This window comes from Oncorhynchus kisutch, linkage group LG1 (genome assembly GCF_002021735.2).
Source record: "Oncorhynchus kisutch isolate 150728-3 linkage group LG1, Okis_V2, whole genome shotgun sequence".
NCBI classification, from domain to species: domain Eukaryota; kingdom Metazoa; phylum Chordata; class Actinopteri; order Salmoniformes; family Salmonidae; genus Oncorhynchus; species Oncorhynchus kisutch.
Genome location: NC_034174.2, coordinates 7336611 through 7357936, shown reverse-complemented (window position 1 = coordinate 7357936; position 21326 = coordinate 7336611). Strand labels below are relative to the sequence as shown.

General features: G+C 45.9%; 1 protein-coding gene across 1 annotated transcript in view; it reads right to left on the bottom strand.

Annotated features, from left to right (window-relative positions):
• Positions 1–5481: 5481 nt before the first annotated feature.
• The window catches only part of LOC116375835 (glutamate receptor-interacting protein 2-like), a 179098-nt gene continuing 163253 nt past the window's right edge, over positions 5482–21326 (bottom strand). The window contains exons 21-24 of the mRNA XM_031833741.1: positions 15797–15914; positions 12897–13262; positions 11424–11570; positions 5482–6030 (exon numbers count right to left, since the gene is read on the bottom strand). Of these exons, the coding sequence (XP_031689601.1) occupies positions 5803–6030; positions 11424–11570; positions 12897–13262; positions 15797–15914 (859 nt within the window). The 3' untranslated portion in view covers positions 5482–5802. The remainder of the gene's footprint in view (positions 6031–11423; positions 11571–12896; positions 13263–15796; positions 15915–21326) is intronic.

The window sequence follows — 21326 nt, the reverse complement described above, 5'->3', positions numbered from 1 at the left end:
TCAGGCTACACTGAGTGTCCAAAACATTAGGAACACCTTGTCTTTCCATGACATCGACTGACCAGGTGAATCCAGGTGGAAGTTATGATCCCTTATTGATGTCACTTGTTAAATCCTCTTCAATCAGTGTAGATGAAGGAGAGGAGACAAGATAAATAAGGACTTTTAACCCTTGAGACAATTGAGACATGGATTGTGTATGTATGTGTGCCATTCAGAGGGTGAATGGGCAAGACAAAGGATTTAAGTTCATTTGAACGGGGTATGGTAGTAGGTACCAGGCACACCGGTTTGTGTCAAGAACTGCAATGCTGCTGGGTTTTTCACGCTCAACAGTTTATTGTGTGTATCAAGAATGGTCCACCACCCAAAGAACATTCAGCTAACCTGACACAACAGGTTGTAAGCTCCCGAGTCGCACAGAGTGCAAGAGGCGTCACTACAGTCCCTGGTTCGATTCCAGGCTGTATCACATCGGGCCGTGATTGGGAGTCCCATAGGGCTGCGTGCAAGTGGCCCAGCGTCGGCCGGGGTAAGCTGTCATTGTAAATAAAAATGTGTTCTTAACTGACCTGCCAAGTTAAATAAAGGTACATTTAAAATGTGGGCCAGCATCCCTGTGGAACGCTTTCGACACCTCGTACAGTCTATGCCCCGACGAATTGAGGCTGTTCTTAGGGCAAAAATGGGGGGAGTGAAACTCGAGGTGTTCTTAATTTTTTGAACACTCACTGTATGACACGGGTAAATTGTTTCTTCTTCTTCTTCTATGTTTTTGTAGGAGGTTGGCAGAATGGCAACATATGAAACACAAGACTTGTCGGGAAAATGGATCTGTAAAAAAAGTCTTCATTTATTTTTGCACTAGGGTTGGTGGGGCTGAAGACACTTCTCAGTGTTTGAGAGATCTGGGAGTCTCTAAGGATTTTGTTATTGAGTCCAGTGGCCACGAACAGTGTCTTTGGCTCTGAGCCTGTTTCTCTGTGTCTTTGGCTCTGAGCCTGTTTCTCTGAGCCTGTTTCTCTGAGCCTGTTTCTCTGTGTCTTTGGCTCTGAGCCTGTTTCTCTGAGCCTGTTTTTCTGAGCCTGTTTCTCTGTGTCTTTGGCTCTGAGCCTGTTTCTCTGAGCCTGTTTCTCTGAGCCTGTTTCTCTGTGTCTTTGGCTCTGAGCCTGTTTCTCTGAGCCTGTTTCTCTGAGCCTGTTTCTCTGTGTCTTTGGCTCTGAGCCTGTTTCTCTGAGCCTGTTTCTCTGTGTCTTTGGCTCTGAGCCTGTTTCTCTGAGCCTGTTTCTCTGTGTCTATGGCTCTGAGCCTGTTTCTCTGAGCCTGTTTCTCTGAGCCTGTTACTCTGTGTCTTTGGCTCTGAGCCTGTTTCTCTGAGCCTGTTTCTCTGTGTCTTTGGCTCTGAGCCTGTTTCTCTGAGCCTGTTACTCTGAGCCTGTTTCTCTGAGCCTGTTTCTCTGAGCCTGTTTCTCTGTGTCTTTGGCTCTGAGCCTGTTTCTCTGAGCCTGTTTCTCTGTGTCTTTGGCTCTGAGCCTGTTTCTCTGAGCCTGTTACTCTGTGTCTTTGGCTCTGAGCCTGTTTCTCTGAGCCTGTTTCTCTGTGTCTTTGGCTCTGAGCCTGTTTCTCTGAGCTTGTTTCTCTGAGCCTGTTACTCTGTGTCTTTGGCTCTGAGCCTGTTTCACTGAGCCTGTTTCTCTGTGTCTGTGGATCTGAGCCTGTTTCACTGAGCCTGTTTCTCTGTGTCTGTGGATCTGAGCCTGTTTCACTGAGCCTGTTTCTCTGTGTCTGTGGATCTGAGCCTGTTTCACTGAGCCAGTTGGTTCTAGTAAAGCGATCTAGTGAACACGTCAACTTTTATTTTTTATTTGTATAGTACAGTTACAGGTCTGTAGTCTGTAGTACTGGTCTGTGTCTTTAGGTACAGGTCTATAGTCTGTAGTACTGGTCTGTGTCTTTAGGTACAGGTCTATAGTCTGTAGTACTGGTCTGTGTCTTTAGGTACAGGTCTATAGTCTATAGTACTGGTCTGTGTCTTTAGGTACAGGTCTATAGTCTGTAGTACTGGTCTGTGTCTTTAGTTACAGGTCTATAGTCTGTAGTACTGGTCTGTGTCTTTAGGTACAGGTCTGTAGTCTGTAGTACTGGTCTGTGTCTTTAGTCACAGGTCTGTAGTCTGTAGTACTGGTCTGTGTCTTTAGGTACAGGTCTGTAGTCTATAGTACTGGTCTGTGTCTTTAGGTACAGGTCTGTAGTCTGTAGTACTGGTCTGTGTCTTTAGGTACAGGTCTGTAGTCTGTAGTACTGGTCTGTGTCTTTAGGTACAGGTCTATAGTCTGTAGTACTGGTCTGTGTCTTTAGGTACAGGTCTGTAGTCTGTAGTACTGGTCTGTGTCTTTAGGTACAGGTCTGTAGTCTGTAGTACTGGTCTGTGTCTTTAGGTACAGGTCTATAGTCTGTAGTACTGGTCTGTGTCTTTAGGTACAGGTCTGTAGTCTGTAGTACTGGTCTGTGTCTTTAGGTACAGGTCTGTAGTCTGTAGTACTGGTCTGTGTCTTTAGGTACAGGTCTATAGTCTGTAGTACTGGTCTGTGTCTTTAGGTACAGGTCTGTAGTCTGTAGTACTGGTCTGTGTCTTTAGGTACAGGTCTGTAGTCTGTAGTACTGGTCTGTGTCTTTAGGTACAGGTCCATAGTCTGTAGTACTGGTCTGTGTCTTTAGGTACAGGTCTATAGTCTGTAGTACTGGTCTGTGTCTTTAGGTACAGGTCTATAGTCTATAGTACTGGTCTGTGTCTTTAGGTACAGGTCTATAGTCTGTAGTACTGGTCTGTGTCTTTAGTTACAGGTCTATAGTCTGTAGTACTGGTCTGTGTCTTTAGTCACAGGTCTATAGTCTATAGTACTGGTCTGTGTCTTTAGTTACAGGTCTATAGTCTGTAGTACTGGTCTGTGTCTTTAGTCACAGGTCTATAGTCTATAGTACTGGTCTGTGTCTTTAGTTACAGGTCTATAGTCTGTAGTACTGGTCTGTGTCTTTAGTTACAGGTCTATAGTCTATAGTACTGGTCTGTGTCTTTAGTTACAGGTCTATAGTCTATAGTACTGGTCTGTGTCTTTAGTTACAGGTCTATAGTCTATAGTACTGGTCTGTGTCTTTAGTTACAGGTCTATAGTCTATACTACTGGTCTGTGTCTTTAGTTACAGGTCTATAGTCTATAGTACTGGTCTGTGTCTTTAGTTACAGGTCTATAGTCTGTAGTACTGGTCTGTGTCTTTAGGTACAGGTCTATAGTCTATAGTACTGGTCTGTGTCTTTAGTTACAGGTCTATAGTCTATACTACTGGTCTGTGTCTTTAGTTACAGGTCTATAGTCTATAGTACTGGTCTGTGTCTTTAGTTACAGGTCTGTAGTCTGTAGTACTGGTCTGTGTCTTTAGTTACAGGTCTATAGTCTATAGTACTGGTCTGTGTCTTTAGTTACAGGTCTATAGTCTATAGTACTGGTCTGTGTCTTTAGGTACAGGTCTATAGTCTATAGTACTGGTCTGTGTCTTTAGTTACAGGTCTATAGTCTATAGTACTGGTCTGTGTCTTTAGTTACAGGTCTATAGTCTATAGTACTGGTCTGTGTCTTTAGTTACAGGTCTATAGTCTATAGTACTGGTCTGTGTCTTTAGTTACAGGTCTATAGTCTATAGTACTGGTCTGTGTCTTTAGTTACAGGTCTATAGTCTATAGTACTGGTCTGTGTCTTTAGTTACAGGTCTATAGTCTATAGTACTGGTCTGTGTCTTTAGGTACAGGTCTATAGTCTGTAGTACTGGTCTGTGTCTTTAGTTACAGGTCTATAGTCTGTAGTACTGGTCTGTGTCTTTAGTTACAGGTCTATAGTCTATAGTACTGGTCTGTGTCTTTAGGTACAGGTCTATAGTCTGTAGTACTGGTCTGTGTCTTTAGTTACAGGTCTATAGTCTGTAGTACTGGTCTGTGTCTTTAGTTACAGGTCTATAGTCTATAGTACTGGTCTGTGTCTTTAGTTACAGATCTATAGTCTATAGTACTGGTCTGTGTCTTTAGTTACAGGTCTATAGTCTATACTACTGGTCTGTGTCTTTAGTTACAGGTCTATAGTCTATACTACTGGTCTGTGTCTTTAGTTACAGGTCTGTAGTCTGTAGTACTGGTCTGTGTCTTTAGTTACAGGTCTATAGTCTATAGTACTGGTCTGTGTCTTTAGTTACAGGTCTATAGTCTATAGTACTGGTCTGTGTCTTTAGTTACAGGTCTATAGTCTATAGTACTGGTCTGTGTCTTTAGTTACAGGTCTATAGTCTGTAGTACTGGTCTGTGTCTTTAGTTACAGGTCTGTAGTCTATAGTACTGGTCTGTGTCTTTAGTTACAGGTCTGTAGTCTATAGTACTGGTCTGTGTCTTTAGTTACAGGTCTGTAGTCTATAGTACTGGTCTGTGTCTTTAGTTACAGGTCTGTAGTCTATAGTACTGGTCTGTGTCTTTAGTTACAGGTCTATAGTCTATAGTACTGGTCTGTGTCTTTAGTCACAGGTCTATAGTCTATAGTACTGGTCTGTGTCTTTAGTTACAGGTCTATAGTCTGTAGTACTGGTCTGTGTCTTTAGTTACAGGTCTGTAGTCTATAGTACTGGTCTGTGTCTTTAGTTACAGGTCTGTAGTCTGTAGTACTGGTCTGTGTCTTTAGTTACAGGTCTGTAGTCTATAGTACTGGTCTGTGTCTTTAGTTACAGGTCTATAGTCTATAGTACTGGTCTGTGTCTTTAGTTACAGGTCTATAGTCTATAGTACTGGTCTGTGTCTTTAGTCACAGGTCTATAGTCTATAGTACTGGTCTGTGTCTTTAGTTACAGGTCTATAGTCTATAGTACTGGTCTGTGTCTTTAGTCACAGGTCTATAGTCTATAGTACTGGTCTGTGTCTTTAGCCACAGGTCTATAGTCTATAGTACTGGTCTGTGTCTTTAGTAACAGGTCTTTAGTCTATAGTACTGGTCTGTGTCTTTAGTCACAGGTCTATAGTCTATAGTACTGGTCTGTGTCTTTAGTTACAGGTCTGTAGTCTGTAGTACTGGTCTGTGTCTTTAGTTACAGGTCTATAGTCTATAGTACTGGTCTGTGTCTTTAGTAACAGGTCTATAGTCTATAGAACTGGTCTGTGTCTTTAGTTACAGGTCTATAGTCTATAGTACTGGTCTGTGTCTTTAGTTACAGGTCTATAGTCTATAGTACTGATCTGTGTCTTTAGTCACAGGTCTATAGTACTGGTCTGTGTCTTTAGTCACAGGTCTATAGTCTATAGTACTGGTCTGTGTCTTTAGTTACAGGTCTGTAGTCTGTAGTACTGGTCTGTGTCTTTAGTTACAGGTCTATAGTCTATAGTACTGGTCTGTGTCTTTAGTCACAGGTCTATAGTCTATAGTACTGGTCTGTGTCTTTAGTCACAGGTCTATAGTCTATAGTACTGGTCTGTGTCTTTAGTTACAGGTCTATAGTCTATAGTACTGGTCTGTGTCTTTAGTCACAGGTCTGTAGTACTGGTCTGTGTCTTTAGTCACAGGTCTTATGTCTATAGTACTGGTTTGAGGCTCCTGTCTGTAGTTCATTCAGAAGTTCAGTCTGTGACTTGGTGTGTCCATGGTGCTGGACTGTGGCTGCGTCTGTAGTTCACATGTCCAAAGAAGGTCCCTTGTTCTGTGTGTGTCTGTAGATTCACAGACTGCTCCATGGTAACAGTCTGCGGCTTGGCGTGTCTGTGCTGTCTGTCTGTAATCACAGGTCCATGGCTCGGGTTGTAGTGGTATAGTGGTGGTGTTCCCTACTGTTGGACTGCAGTGCAGAGATGAGAAGTCCTTGGTCCTGGTCCAGACAGTCCGGTTCATGGGGCAGTTGCTGGGCCAGAGGGTTCCTGCTGATCACCAGCTCCAGCTTGTCCCCAGCCTCAGTGATCAGAGGCACAGCCAGGCAGCAATCGAAGTCTCTGGTACGCACGTGGTTCACCTACAGAACATGGGGAAAGAGAGTCATGAATGACCAAAGCAAAAATAGGTTTTTAGATTTTTTTTTGTGCAAATATATTAAAACATGTTTTATGTAAGTATTCAGACTCTTCGCTATGAGACTCGAAATTGAGCTCAGGTGCATCCTGTTTCCATTGATCATCCTTGAGATGTTTCTACAACTTGATTGGAGTCCACCGTGGTAAGAACACAGTGGCCTCCATAATTCTTAAATGGAAGAAGTTTGGAACCGCCAAGTCTCTTCCTAGAGTTGGGTGCCCGGAAGGGCCTTGGTCAGGGAGGTGACCAAGAACCTGATGGTCACTCTGACAGAGCTCCAGAGTTCCACTGTGGAGATGGGAGAACCTTCCAGAAGGACAAGCATCTCTGCAGCACTCTACCAATCAGGCCTTTATGGTAGATTGGACTCTTTGGCCTGAATGCCAAGCGTCACATCTGGAGGAAACCAGGCACTATCACTATGGTGAAGCATGGTGGTGGCAGCATCATGTCTGGAGGAAACCTGGCACCATCATTACGGTGAAGCATGGTGGTGGCAGCATCATGTCTGGAGGAAACCTGGCACCATCCCTACGGTGAAGCATGGTGGTGGCAGCATCATGTCTGGAGGAAACCTGGCACCATCCCTACGGTGAAGCATGGTGGTGACAGCATCATGTCTGGAGGAAACCTGGCACCATCCCTACGGTGAAGCATGGTGGTGGCAGCATCATGTCTGGAGGAAACCTGGCACCATCCCTACAGTGAAGCATGGTGGTGGCAGCATCATGTCTGGAGGAAACCTGGCACCATCCCTACGGTGAAGCATGGTGGTGGCAGCATTATGCTGTGGGGATATTTTTCCCAGTGGCAGGGACGGGTAGACTAGTCAGGACCGAGGTGAAAGGTGAATGTAGCAAAGTACAGAGAGATCCTTGATGACAACCTGCACCAGAGCGCTCAGGACCTCAGTTTGGGGCGAAGGTTCACCTGTGCAGCTACACTCCCCATCCAACCTGACAGAGCTTGAGAGGATCTGCAGAGAAGAAACTCACCAAATACAGATTTACCAATGTTGTAGTGTCATACTCATGCCACGAGGCTCAAGGCTGTAATCACTGACAAAGGTGCTTCAACAAAGTACTGAGTAAAGGGCCTGAATACTTATGGAAATGTCATATTATTGTGCACTGTCACTAAGTATATATACTTACTGAAATATGTATATTTTTTTACAGGGACAGTGCACAATAATATGACACAGTACCCCATAATGACACATAATGACACAGTACCCCATAATAATATCACACAGTACCCCAGATTGAACAATGTAATCCATTTTAGAATAAGGCTGTAACGTAACAAAATGTGGCATCCATCATCCATACTGGTGAGTGGACAGATTTGCCTTCCTAATGACTTCCTAATATGGATGCCGTACACACGTCTTCTATTACTGTACACGTGTCACAGACAGATTCTAGAACATTCCAATCAAGGACTAGTGTATTGGAATAAACCCCACTGCAGTCAACAGCAGCCTTACAACAACTCTGTTATTTCTGCTCTAACCACATAAGTGTGTAGTATTGAGTCTGATTCATATTATAGAGCCAAGCCAAGCCAAGCCAAGCCAAACTGTACGGTGCCGGCCTGGTTACACATCTACTGTACCATAGTGGCTGGAACCAGACTGGAAAGACAATGTGAAAATAAAATATCAGAGCCAGCCACAGTACGATTTATGTTTGGCCGTGAAGTGTGGATCGGGCAGACAGCTAGGGAACTGGGATCTAGAAGCTAGCAGCTCTGGCAGATCTGCTGTGTGCGTATTGAACTTTTTTAGATCTTTTATATCAAATCAAATTTATTTATATAGCCCTTCGTACATCAGCTGATATCTCAAAGTGCTGTACAGAAACCCAGCCTAAAACCCCGCAAACAGCAAGCAATGCAGGTGTAGAAGCACGGTGGCTAGGAAAAACTCCTTAGAAAGGCCAAAACCTAGGAAGAAACCTAGAGAGGAACCAGGCTATGTGGGGTGGCCAGTCCTCTTCTGGCTGTGCCGGGTGGAGATTATAACAGAACATGGCCAAGATGTTCAACTGTTGGCCGTACGTGTTGAATGTGAGTTTTTATAGTAAGTAGTTCTGGTTTCTGTATTTACCCTGAATAAGTGGACATTATTCAACTGTGGCTTTGGCTTAATCAGAAACACAATCAGTCTTCTATTCTAGTCTAAAAATGTCCTGCCTATTTTCTTGTTCTTTTCTTCTTGTGGCTATAAAACGGTAGAGAATATAATGACAGTAGTATATGAGAAGATATTCCCACCAGTATGGTTGATATTGAACTAAAACTCATGCCATCTCCCAGTGGCCACAACCTAACCTGTCCCTCACCATCTAACCTGTCCCTCACAACCTAACCTGTCCCTCACAACCTAACCTGTCCCTCACAACCTAACCTGTCCCTCACAACCTAACCTGTCCCTCACAACCTAACCTGTCCCTCACAGCCTAACCTGTCCCACCATGTTTCTCTGGACACAACCTAACCTGTCCCTCACAACCTAACCTGTCCCTCACAACCTAACCTGTCCCTCACAACCTAACCTGTCCCTCACAACCTAACCTGTCCCTCACAACCCTAACCTGTCCCTCACAACCTAACCTGTCCCTCACAACCTAACCTGTCCCTCACAACCTAACCTGTCCCTCACAACCTAACCTGTCCCTCACAACCTAACCTGTCCCTCACAACCTAACCTGTCCCACTATGTTTTCTCTGGCTACAGCATCATTGTTAATAGGCTGATCATTATAGTCACTTGACAGCGGTCTGTAATCACAGTTTGCAGGAGAGAGAGTGGGACGGAGGGCCCTAGTCGATAGGCTAAAGGAAATCACAGTAAACTAACACAGAGACATTATCATTAGATACTGAAACCACTGGTTCCATGCTGTGTGTGTGTGTGTGTGTGTGTGTGTGTGTGTGTGTGTGTGTGTGTGTGTGTGTGTGTGTGTGTGTGTGTGTGTGTTTGTGTATGTGTGTCTGTGTGTGTGTGTGTGTGTGTGTGTATGTGTGTATGTGTGTATGTGTGTGTGTGTGTGTGTGTGTGTGTGTGTGTGTGTGTGTGTGTGTGTGTAATAATATAATACATGCCATTTAGCAGATGTTTTTATCCAAGTGGTCACAGGAATCATTCCACTATCCTGGTGTTGCCATGCTCTACCGACTGAGTTACAGAAGTCTGTGTGTGTGTGTGCGTGTGTGTGTGTGTGTGCGTGTTAGGGTGTGTGTGTGTGTGTGTGTGTGCGTGTGAGGGGGTGTATGTATGTGTGTGTGTGTGTGTGCATGTGAGGGGGTGTATGTGTGTGTGTGTGTGTGTGTGTGTGTGTGTGTGTGTGTGTGTGTGAGGGGGTGTATGTGTGTGTGTGTGTGTGCGTGTGAGGGGGTGTATGTGTGTGTGTGTGTGTGTGTGTGCGTGTGAGGGGGTGTATGTGTGTGTGTGTGTGTGTGTGTGCGTGTGAGGGGGTGTATGTGTGTGTGTGTGTGTGTGTGTGTGTGTGTGTGTGTGTGTGTGCGTGTGAGGGGGTGTATGTGTGTGTGTGTGTGTGTGTGCGTGTGAGGGGGTGTATGTGTGTGTGTGTGTGTGTGTGTGTGTGTGTGTGTGTGTGTGTGTGTGTGTGCGTGTGAGGGGGTGTATGTGTGTGTGTGTGTGCGTGTGAGGGGGTGTATGTGTGTGTGTGTGTGCGTGTGAGGGGGTGTATGTGTGTGTGTGTGTGCGTGTGAGGGGGTGTATGTGTGTGTGTGTGTGCGTGTGAGGGGGTGTATGTGTGTGTGTGTGTGCGTGTGAGGGGGTGTATGTGTGTGTGTGTGTGTGTGTGTGTGTGTGTGTGTGCGTGTGAGGGGGTGTATGTGTGTGTGTGTGTGCGTGTGAGGGGGTGTATGTGTGTGTGTGTGTGCGTGTGAGGGGGTGTGTGTGTGTGTGTGTGTGTGTGTGTGTGTGTGTGTGTGTGTGCGTGTGAGGGGGTGTATGTGTGTGTGTGTGTGCGTGTGAGGGGGTGTATGTGTGTGTGTGTGTGCGTGTGAGGGGGTGTATGTGTGTGTGTGTGTGCGTGTGAGGGGGTGTATGTATGTGTGTGATGTTACAAAAGAAAACTTATCGATGTTACATCTGCTCCTGCCACGCCCTCTACTGCTCATCCGGTGTCTCCTTGACCTGCCACCACTCCCCCAGTGCTCTTTCCCTCTGTGTGTGTGTGTGTGTGTGTGCGTGTGTGAGTGCGTGTGTGTGTGTGGAGACAGGTGTGCTGGAGTCAGAGCAGATCCCCACCAGCTGCAACCTGTTCCATTATAAAGACCTCTACTAATACTCAGCCCTGCCACTTCCACTCTGCCAGATCGTAATCTCTGCTCAGTCTGTCTACGGTTCTAGCCGTTTGTTACTATTCAGATGCTGTTGTGCCTGTTTTCCTTGCCTGATGCTGTTTTCCTCTCCGCTACAGTTCCGCCCGCTCTGACTCTAGTCCGTGTCTCCAGTCCTACGTCTCGTCAGTCCTGCTACTCTGTCCTGGATCCCCCACTTTACGGCTCTCTTCGATTCCCCTCCGGATCTGCTTTCCCTATCCTAACACCTCTCGCTCCAGCCTCAGCCTCCACACCGGGTTTCCTGCAACCCCCCCCTCCCCGTGTTTCAATAAATACCTTGGTTACCTCATCCCGGTCTCCTCTTCTGCTCATGGGTTCGCCTGTTCCGCTCCGTGTGACACTCGGCAGAGTCACATTTGAACTCTGTCCAACCTTGGCTTGATAAACGGGCCTTTGTCTATGACTTCCTCTCCACCCCTTACCTACCTACCTATCTATCTCACAGCAGTTTATATTTAACCTGCTGGCTGGGTGTCAGGCATGAACAAACACTACTTATATGGAACAGAGTAAATAGGCATTTCAACATCATAGCTCCAGCCGTTGGTAACTTGTGTAATGGACACGGGCTGGAAGGTCAAACACTACTTACAGATACTAGCACTGGCAGGGTTCTCTCTGTCTCTCCCCCCTCTGCCTCACACTCCTCTTTCTCTCTCTGTCTCTCACGCCTGTCTCTCACTCCTCTGTCTCTCACTCCTCTGCCTCGCACTCCTCACACTCCTTTGCCTCTCACTCCTCTTTCTCTCTCTGTCTCTCACTCCTGTCTCTCACTCCTCTGTCTCTCACTCCTCTGCCTCTCACTCCTCTGCCTCTCACTCCTCTGCCTCTCACTCCTCTCTCTCTCTGCCTCGCACTCTGTCTCCTCACTCCTCCGTCTCTCTCTAGGCAGGCAGGCAGGCACAAGCTGGGTGAGTAGGTACAGGCTGGGGGGATAGGTACAGGGAGAGTGAACACCTGTAGGATTCTGTCATATGGTTTCAGGCCTGCGCGGTCTGCTGGGCCCTCTGGACGGATCATGTTGACGTAAACACCTTTCTCCAGGAACCCGTCGGAGACGCTGAAGCCGAAGTCATCGCTCTCTGGATCCTTCATCACCGTCACCTGGGGAATTACAACCCGATAGTTAATTTAACCTGTTAGTTAATTTAACCTGTTAGTTTAGAGCTGCAAACACATAGTTTCAAGGCTACATATGTAGCTTCAAGACTATTTTTGGATTCAGACCTTGGTAGTGGTATATTGGCTAGACCACAAACCCCAGTTACTACCATAAACAGAACAGTAAACAAGTAGTTGTGTGTCATACCCGTGGTATATTGTCTGATATACACAGCTGGATTGCTGTTTCGGCCAATCAGCATCCAGGATCCAAACTACCCGGTTTATAATAAGGCCCGGGGGGGTGTGGTATATGGCCAATGTACCACGACTAAGGGCTGTTCTTACATGCGGCACAATGCAGAAATCCTGGATACAACCCTTAGCCGTGGTATATTGGCCATATATCACAAACCCCAGAGGTGCCTTATTGCTGTTATAAACTGGTTACCAACTTAATTAGTGCAGTAAAAATAAATGTTTTGTCATACCAGTGATATACGGTCTGATATATCACGGCCGTCTGCCAATCAGCATTCAGGGCTCGAACCACCCAGTTTATAATATAGTGTAACCTTTAATTTACAGTTAGTTTATTTAGCTGACAGACACTCTTATTGAAGACTTCATTTACAGTCATTTAGCCGACGTACGATACAATACTGCAAGTAAAACCTTCCTCAGTAATACCCGCCATGAGAAAAGTTACAGCAGGCAGGTTGGTCTGACACGGGAGAGCAGGGTACACAAGCCGATCAATCAATAAGAGTGTTGTTGCTCAATAATGCATGTATTGATCTATTATTGATTACAGTGGTGTGTTACACTGTCTAGACCTCAACAGAACACGGGGGTCAGGTTCCAGTGGTGCCGGGCTCTCCAACCCTGTTCCTGGAGAGCTAACTTCCTGTAGGTTTTAACTAAAACCCTGTTCCTGGAGAGCTAACCTCCTGTAGGTTTTAACTCCAACCCTGTTCCTGGAGAGCTAACCTCCTGTAGGTTTTCACTCCAAACCTGTTACTAGAAAGTTAACGTCCTGTAGGTTTTATCTCCAACTCTGTTCCTGGAGAGTTAACGTCCTGTAGGTTTTAACTCCAACTCTGCTCCCTAGTAAGTTAACATTCTGTAGGTTTTAACTCCAACCCTGTTCCTGGAGAGAACCCCTCCTGTAGGTTTTAACTCCAACCCTGTTCCTGGAGAGATTCCCTCCTGTAGGTTTTAACTCCAACCCTGTTACAGGAGAGCCACCCTACAGTAGGTTTCCACTCCAAACCTTTTGTAGTTAAGACCTACAGGAGGATAGCTCTCACTGGTGGGTATGGCAGTCACCTTGTGTAGCTCCAGAGGGGTAGGGGAGAGGATCTCTTGCATCTCTTCCTTGATCCTACGAGACTCCCAGGTCTTCTCAGACACCCGGAGTGTGTTCTTTGCCCTGGCCTCGTGATGCAGCTGGGTTCTGGCCTCGTGATGCAGGAGTTGGGCTTCCGGGTGCAGATGGGCCTCCGGGTGCAGGTGGGCCCCCTGGTGGAGGTGGGCCTCCTGGTGCAGATGGGTCTTGGCATCGTGGTGCTGGAGGGAGCTCCTCCGCAGAGGGCTGATGCGGGGCTGGCAGACGGGGTCTCCAGGGTGGGGGAGGCCATGGGACTTGTTACCATCCACCCCAATACTGATGGCACTGCCCGTCATAATAGATGCCTACAGAGAGTAGAGAAGAGTAGAGTAGAGTAGATTAAAAAATATATAAAATATATAAGTATATCAATTAAAATGTGTCGATCAATATGGCAACTTTGTCACAGGCCTAACAACATCCGTGCCAATATATCCTCCAAACACCGGCTTCTCTGGCATTATCACAAGTAGAGTAAAGAGTAGAGAGTAGAGAGTAGAGAGTAGAGAGTAGAGTAATGTAGAGTATAGTAAAGAGTAGAGTAAAGAGTAGAGTAGAGTATAGTATAGTAAAGAGTAGAGTAGAGAAGAGTAGAGAAGAGTAAAGAGTCAAGTAGAGTAAAGAGTAGAGTAAAGAGTAGAGTAAAGAGCAGAGTAAAATAATGAGTAGAGTAAAGTGAAGAGTAGAGTAAAGAGTTTAGTATAGCAAAGAGTAGATTAAAGAGTAGAGCAAATTGTAGAGTAGAGTATAGTAGAGTAAAGAGTAGAGCAGAGTAGAGTAAAGAGTAGAGTAGAGGAAATAGTAGAGTAGAGTAAAAAGTAGAGTAGAGTATAGTAGAGTAGAGTAGAGTATGGCATAGTATAGTAGAGTATGGCATAGTACAGTAGAGTATAGTAGAGTATAGTGTAGTATAGTATAGTATAGTAGAGTAGAGTATAGTATAGTAGAGAATAGTAGAGTATGGTGGATTAGAGTATATTATAGTAGAGTATAGTAGAGTGGAGCATAGTATAGTAGAGCAGAGTATAGTATAGTAGAGTATAGCATAGCATAGCATAGCATAGTAGAGTATAGTAGAGTATAGTATAGCAGAGTAGAGTAGAGTATAGTAGAGCAGAGTATAATATAGTAGAGTATAGTAAAGTAGAGTACGGTAGAGTATAGTAGAGGATAGTAGAGTAGAGTATAGTAGAGTATAGCATAGCATAGTAGAGTATGGTAGAGTATAGTAGAATATAGTATGGTAGGGTATAGTATAGTAGAGTAGAGTATAGTAGAGTATAGTAGAATGGAGTATGGTAGAGTAAAGTATAATATAGTAGACTAGAGTATGGTAGAGTACAGTATAATATAGTAGAGTATAGCAGAGTAGAGTATATTAGAGTAGAGTAGAGTAGAGTATAGTAGAGTATAGTAGAGTTGAGTATATTAGAGTAGAGTAGAGTAGAGTATAGTAGAGTATAGTAGAGTAGAGTATATTAGAGTAGAGTAGAGTAGAGTAGAGTATATTAGAGTAGAGTAGAGTAGAGTATAGTAGAGTAGAGTAGAGTAGAGTAGAGTAGAGTAGAGTAGAGTAGAGTAGAGTAGAGTATAGTAGAGTAGAGTAGAGTAGAGTAGAGTAGAGTAGAGTATATTAGAGTAGAGTAGAGTAGAGTAGAGTATATTAGAGTAGAGTAGAGTAGAGTAGAGTAGAGTAGAGGAAATAGTAGAGTGTAGTTCTTTATTTATTGAACCTTTATTTAATCAGGGAGTCATACTGAGACCAAGGTCTATTTTACAGATGAGCCCTGAATTACATACAGTGCATAAGGAAAGTATTCAGCCCCTTTGACTTTTTAAAAACATTTTGTTACGTTACAGCCTTTTAGAATGCTGAATACTTTCCGAATACACTGTAAATGAAGTAACAAGAGATGCTATGCTAACTGATATATAAAGTAACAATAGATGCTATGCTAACTGATATATAAAGCAACAATAGATGCTATGCTAACTGATATATAAAGCAACCATAGATGCTATGCTAACTAATATATAAAGCAACCATAGATGCTATGCTAACTGATATATAAAGCAACCATAGATGCTATGCTAACTGATATATAAAGCAACAATAGATGCTATGCTAACTGATATATAAAGCAACAATAGATGCTATGCTAACTGATATATAAAGCAACCATAGATGCTATGCTAACTGATATATAAAGCAACAATAGATGCTATGCTAACTGATATATAAAGCAACAAGAGATGCTATGCTAACTGATATATAAAGCAACCATAGATGCTATGCTAACTGATATATAAAGCAACCATAGATGCTATGCTAACTGATATATAAAGCAACCATAGATGCTATGCTAACTGATATATAAAGCAACCATAGATGCTATGCTAACTGATTTATATAAAGTAACAATAGACTCTATTGGTTTTTGCTCTGACATACACTGTGAACTGTGAGAGCTTATATAGACATGCCTTTCCAAATCATGCCCAATCAATTGTATTCACCACAGGTGGACTCCAATCAAGTCGTAGAAACATCTCAAGTATGATCAATGGAAACAGGATGCACCTGAGCTCAATTTCAAGTCTCATATCAATGGGTCTGAATAAGGTATATGTTTTTAAATATGCAGAAATGTCTTAAAACCTATCAGCCGATAGCCTTGGGATCGAGCCCAAGGCTGTCGTAACGCATCAACACTGCGATGCAGTGCCTTAGACGGAGGCCAAATCTATCATTTTCAACCTGTATTACGGGATGACAGGGGCTGTGGGTGTAAAGGATTGCTTGCCTTTATTTTTAACCAGATAAGTTAAGGTAGTATACCTCTATCTCTCTGAGGAGCTCAGACTGTCCACAGGTCTCCAGGTCTTCCAGTGCCTGACACCAGAAACTGTCCTCGTGGTCGAGCATGATGGCGTCACTGTGAGGCTGGCTGGTGTATCTGTATCAACGACCACAGGAAAGTACAGGTGTTAGATGTTACATGCTAGATGAACAGTACATCACGATGCCGTCACTAGGAGGGGTGGCAGGGTAGCCTAGTGGTTAGAGTGTAGAGGTGGCAGGGTAGCCTAGTGGTTAGAGTGTAGAGGTGGCAGGGTAGCCTAGTGGTTAGAGTGTAGAGGTGGCAGGGTAGCCTAGTGGTTAGAGTGTAGAGGTGGCATGGTAGCCTAGTGGTTAGAGTGTAGAGGTGGCAGGGTAACCTAGTGGTTAGAGTGTGGAGGTGGCATGGTAGCCTAGTGGTTAGAGTGTAGAGGTGGCAGGGTAACCTAGTGGTTAGATTTTTTTATATTTTTTTTATTTCACCTTTATTTAACCAGGTAGGCTAGTTGAGAACACCTTTATTTAACCAGGTAGGCTAGTTGAGAACACCTTTATTTAACCAGGTAGGCTAGTTGAGAACACCTTTATTTAACCAGGTAGGCTAGTTGAGAACAAGTTCTCATTTGCAACTGCGACCTGGCCAAGATAAAGCATAGCAGTGTGAGCATACAACAAAGAGTTACACATGGAGTAAACAATTAACAAGTCAATAACACAGTAGAAAACAAAGGGGGGGTCTATATACAATATTGCAAAAGGCATGAGGAGGTAGGCAAATAATTACAATTTTGCAGATTAACACTGGAGTGATAAATGATCAGATGGTCATGTACAGGTAGAGATATTGGTGTGCAGAAGAGCAGAAAAGTAAATAAATAAAAACAGTATGGGGATGAGGTAGGTGAAAAGGGTGGGCTATTTACCAATAGACTATGTACAGCTGCAGCGATCGGTTAGCTGCTCAGATAGCTGATGTTTGAAGTTGGTGAGGGAGATAAAAGTCTCCAACTTCAGCGATTTTTGCAATTCGTTCCAGTCACAGGCAGCAGAGTACTGGAACGAAAGGCGGCCAAATGAGGTGTTGGCTTTAGGGATGATCAGTGAGATACACCTGCTGGAGCGCGTGCTACGGATGGGTGTTGCCATCGTGACCAGTGAGCTGAGATAAGGCGGAGCTTTACCTAGCATAGACTTGTAGATGACCTGGAGCCAGTGGGTCTGGCGACGAATATGTAGCGAGGGCCAGCCGACTAGAGGATACAAGTCGCAGTGGTGGGTGGTATAAGGTGCTTTAGTGACAAAACGGATGGCACTGTGATAGACTGCATCCAGTTTGCTGAGTAGAGTGTTGGAAGCCATTTTGTAGATGACATCGCCGAAGTCGAGGATCGGTAGGATAGTCAGTTTTACTAGGGTAAGCTTGGCGGCGTGAGTGAAGGAGGCTTTGTTGCGGAATAGAAAGCCGACTCTTGATTTGATTTTTGATTGGAGATGTTTGATATGAGTCTGGAAGGAGAGTTTGCAGTCTAGCCAGACACCTAGGTACTTATAGACGTCCACATATTCTAGGTCGGAACCATCCAGGGTGGTGATGCTAGTCGGGCATGCAGGTGCAGGCAGCGACCGGTTGAAAAGCATGCATTTGGTTTTACTATCGTTTAAGAGCAGTTGGAGGCCACGGAAGGAGTGTTGTAATGGCATTGAAGCTTGTTTGGAGGTTAGATAGCACAGTGTCCAAAGACGGGCCGAAAGTATATAGAATGGTGTCGTCTGCGTAGAGGTGGATCAGGGAATCGCCCGCAGCAAGAGCAACATCATTGATATACACAGAGAAAAGAGTCGGCCCGAGAATTGAACCCTGTGGCACCCCCATAGAGACTGCCAGAGGACCGGACAGCATGCCCTCCGATTTGACAAACTGAACTCTGTCTGCAAAGTAATTGGTGAACCAGGCAAGGCAGTCATCCGAAAAACCGAGGCTACTGAGTCTGCCGATAAGAATATGGTGATTGACAGAGTCGAAAGCCTTGGCAAGGTCGATGAAGACGGCTGCACAGTACTGTCTTTTATCGATGGCGGTTATGATTTCGTTTAGTACCTTGAGTGTGGCTGAGGTGCACCCATGACCGGCTCGGAAACCAGATTGCACAGCGGAGAAGGTACGGTGGGATTCGAGATGGTCAGTGACCTGTTTGTTGACTTGGCTTTCGAAGACCTTAGATAGGCAGGGCAGGATGGATATAGGTCTGTAACAGTTTGGGTCCAGGGTGTCTCCCCCTTTGAAGAGGGGGATGACTGCGGCAGCTTTCCAATCCTTGGGGATCTCAGACGAGATGAAAGAGAGGTTGAACAGGCTGGTAATAGGGGTTGCGACAATGGTGGCAGATAGTTTCAGAAATAGAGGGTCCAGATTGTCAAGCCCAGCTGATTTGTACGGGTCCAGGTTTTGCAGCTCTTTCAGAACATCTGCTATCTGGATTTGGGTAAAGGAGAACTTGGAGAGGCTTGGGCGAGGAGCTGCGGGGGGGGCGGAGCTGTTGGCCGAGGTTGAAGTAGCCAGGCGGAAGGCATGGCCAGCCGTTGAGAAATGCTTATTGAAGTTTTCGATAATCATGGATTTATCAGTGGTGACCGTGTTACCTAGCCTCAGTGCAGTGGGCAGCTGGGAGGAGGTGCTCTTGTTCTCCATGGACTTCACAGTGTCCCAGAACTTTTTGGAGTTGGAGCTACAGGATGCAAACTTCTGCCTGAAGAAGCTGGCCTTAGCTTTCCTGACTGACTGCGTGTATTGGTTCCGGACTTCCCTGAACAGTTGCATATCACGGGGACTATTCGATGCTATTGCAGTCCGCCACAGGATGTTTTGTGCTGGTCGAGGGCAGTCAGGTCTGGAGTGAACCAAGGGGTGTATCTGTTCTTAGTTCTGCATTTTTTGAACGGAGCATGCTTATCTAAAATGGTGAGGAAGTTACTTTTAAAGAATGACCAGGCATCCTCAACTGACGGGATGAGGTCAATGTCCTTCCAGGATACCCGGGCCAGGTCGATTAGAAAGGCCTGCTCACAGAAGTGTTTTAGGGAGCGTTTGACAGTGATGAGGGGTGGTCGTTTGACTGCGGCTCCGTAGCGGATACAGGCAATGAGGCAGTGATCGCTGAGATCCTGGTTGAAGACAGCGGAGGTGTATTTGGAGGGCCAGTTGGTCAGGATGATGTCTATGAGGGTGCCCTTGTTTACAGAGTTAGGGTTGTACCTGGTGGGTTCCTTGATGATTTGTGTGAGATTGAGGGCATCTAGCTTAGATTGTAGGACTGGCGGGGTGTTAAGCATTTCCCAGTTTAGGTCACCTAACAGAACAAACTCTGAAGCTAGATGGGGGGCGATCAATTCACAAATGGTGTCCAGGGCACAGCTGGGAGCTGAGGGGGGTCGGTAGCAGGCGGCAACCGTGAGAGACTTATTTCTGGAGAGAGTAATTTTCAAAATTAGTAGTTCGAACTGTTTAGGTATGGACCTGGAAAGTATGACATTACTTTGCAGGCTATCTCTGCAGTAAACTGCAACTCCTCCCCCTTTGGCAGTTCTATCTTGACGGAAGATGTTATAGTTGGGTATGGAAATCTCTGAATTTTTGGTGGCCTTCCTGAGCCAGGATTCAGACACAGCATGAGGTGGCAGGGTAGCCTAGTGGTTAGAGTGTAGAGGTGGCAGGGTAGCCTAGTGGTTAGAGTGTAGAGGTGGCAGGGTAGCCTAGTGGTTAGAGTGTAGAGGTGGCAGGGTAGCCTAGTGGTTAGAGTGTAGAGGTGGCAGGGTAGCCTAGTGGTTAGAGTGTAGAGGTGGCAGGGTAGCCTAGTGGTTAGAGTGTAGAGGCGGCAGGGTAGCCTAGTGGTTAGAGTGTAGAGGTGGCAGGGTAGCCTAGTGGTTAGAGTGTAGAGGTGGCAGGGTAGCCTAGTGGTTAGAGTGTAGAGGTGGCAGGGTAGCCTAGTGGTTAGAGTGTAGAGGTGGCAGGGTAGCCTAGTGGTTAGAGTGTAGAGGCGGCAGGGTAGCCTAGTGGTTAGAGTGTAGAGGTGGCAGGGTAGCCTAGTGGTTAGAGTGTAGAGGCGGCAGGGTAGCCTAGTGGTTAGAGTGTAGAGGTGGCAGGGAAGCCTAGTGGTTAGAGTGTAGAGGCGGCAGGGTAGCCTAGTGGTTAGAGTGTAGAGGTGGCAGGGTAGCCTAGTGGTTAGAGTGTAGAGGTGGCAGGGTAGCCTAGTGGTTAGAGTGTAGAGGTGGCAGGGTAGCCTAGTGGTTAGAGTGTAGAGGTGGCAGGGTAGCCTAGTGGTTAGAGTGTAGAGGTGGCAGGGTAGCCTAGTGGTTAGAGTGTAGAGGTGGCAGGGTAGCCTAGTGGTTAGAGTGTAGAGGTGGCAGGGTAGCCTAGTGGTTAGAGTGTAGAGGTGGCAGGGTAGCCTAGTGGTTAGAGTGTAGAGGCGGCAGGGTAGCCTAGTGGTTAGAGTGTAGAGGTGGCAGGGTAGCCTAGTGGTTAGAGTGTAGAGGCGGCAGGGTAGCCTAGTGGTTAGAGTGTAGAGGCGGCAGGGTAGCCTAGTGGTTAAAGTGTAGAGGTGGCAGGGTAGCCTAGTGGTTAGAGTGTAGAGGCGGCAGGGTAGCCTAGTGGTTAGAGTGTAGAGGCGGCAGGGTAGCATAGTGGTTAAAGTGTAGAGGTGGCAGGGTAGCCTAGTGGTTAGAGTGTAGAGGCGGCAGGGTAGCCTATTGGTTAGAGTGTAGAGGCGGCAGGGTAGCCTAGTGGTTAAAGTGTAGAGGCGGCAGGGTAGCCTAGTGGTTAGAGTGTAGAGGCGGCAGGGTAGCCTAGTGGTTAGAGTGTAGAGGCGGCAGGGTAGCCTAGTGGTTAGAGTGTAGAGGGGGCAGGTAGTCTAGTATGTATGAGAGGAGAGCAGTACATTAAACCCTACAGTATGTATGAGAGGAGAGCAGTACATGAAACCCTACAGGCAAATAAACACACAACCTGGTGGAAGAGCAGTTCATAGATGTGACACTGAACACCTGAGTCGAGAGAGAGAACAGCGAGAGAAGAGAGACAGCAGGGAGAGAGAGAGAAAGAGAGCAGCAAGAGGAGAGACAGCAGAGAGAGAGAGAGAGAGAGAGAGAGAGAGAGCAGCGAGAGGAGAGACAGCAGAGAGAGAGAGAGAGAACAGTGAGAGGAGAGAGACAGCAGAGAGAGAGAGAGAGAGAGAGAGAGAGCAGCGAGAGGAGAGACAGCAGAGAGAGAGAGAGAGAGAGAGAGAGAGAGAGAGAGAACAGCGAGAGGAGAGAGACAGCAGAGAGAGAGAGAGAGAGAGAGAGAGAGAGCAGCGAGAGGAGAGACAGCAGAGAGAGAGAGAGAGAACAGTGAGAGGAGAGAGACAGCAGAGAGAGAGAGAACAGCGAGAGGAGAGAGAACAGCGAGAGGAGAGAGACAGCAGAGAGAGAGAGAGAGAGACAGCAGAGAGAGAGAGAGAGAGAGAACAGTGAGAGGAGAGAGACAGCAGAGAGAGAG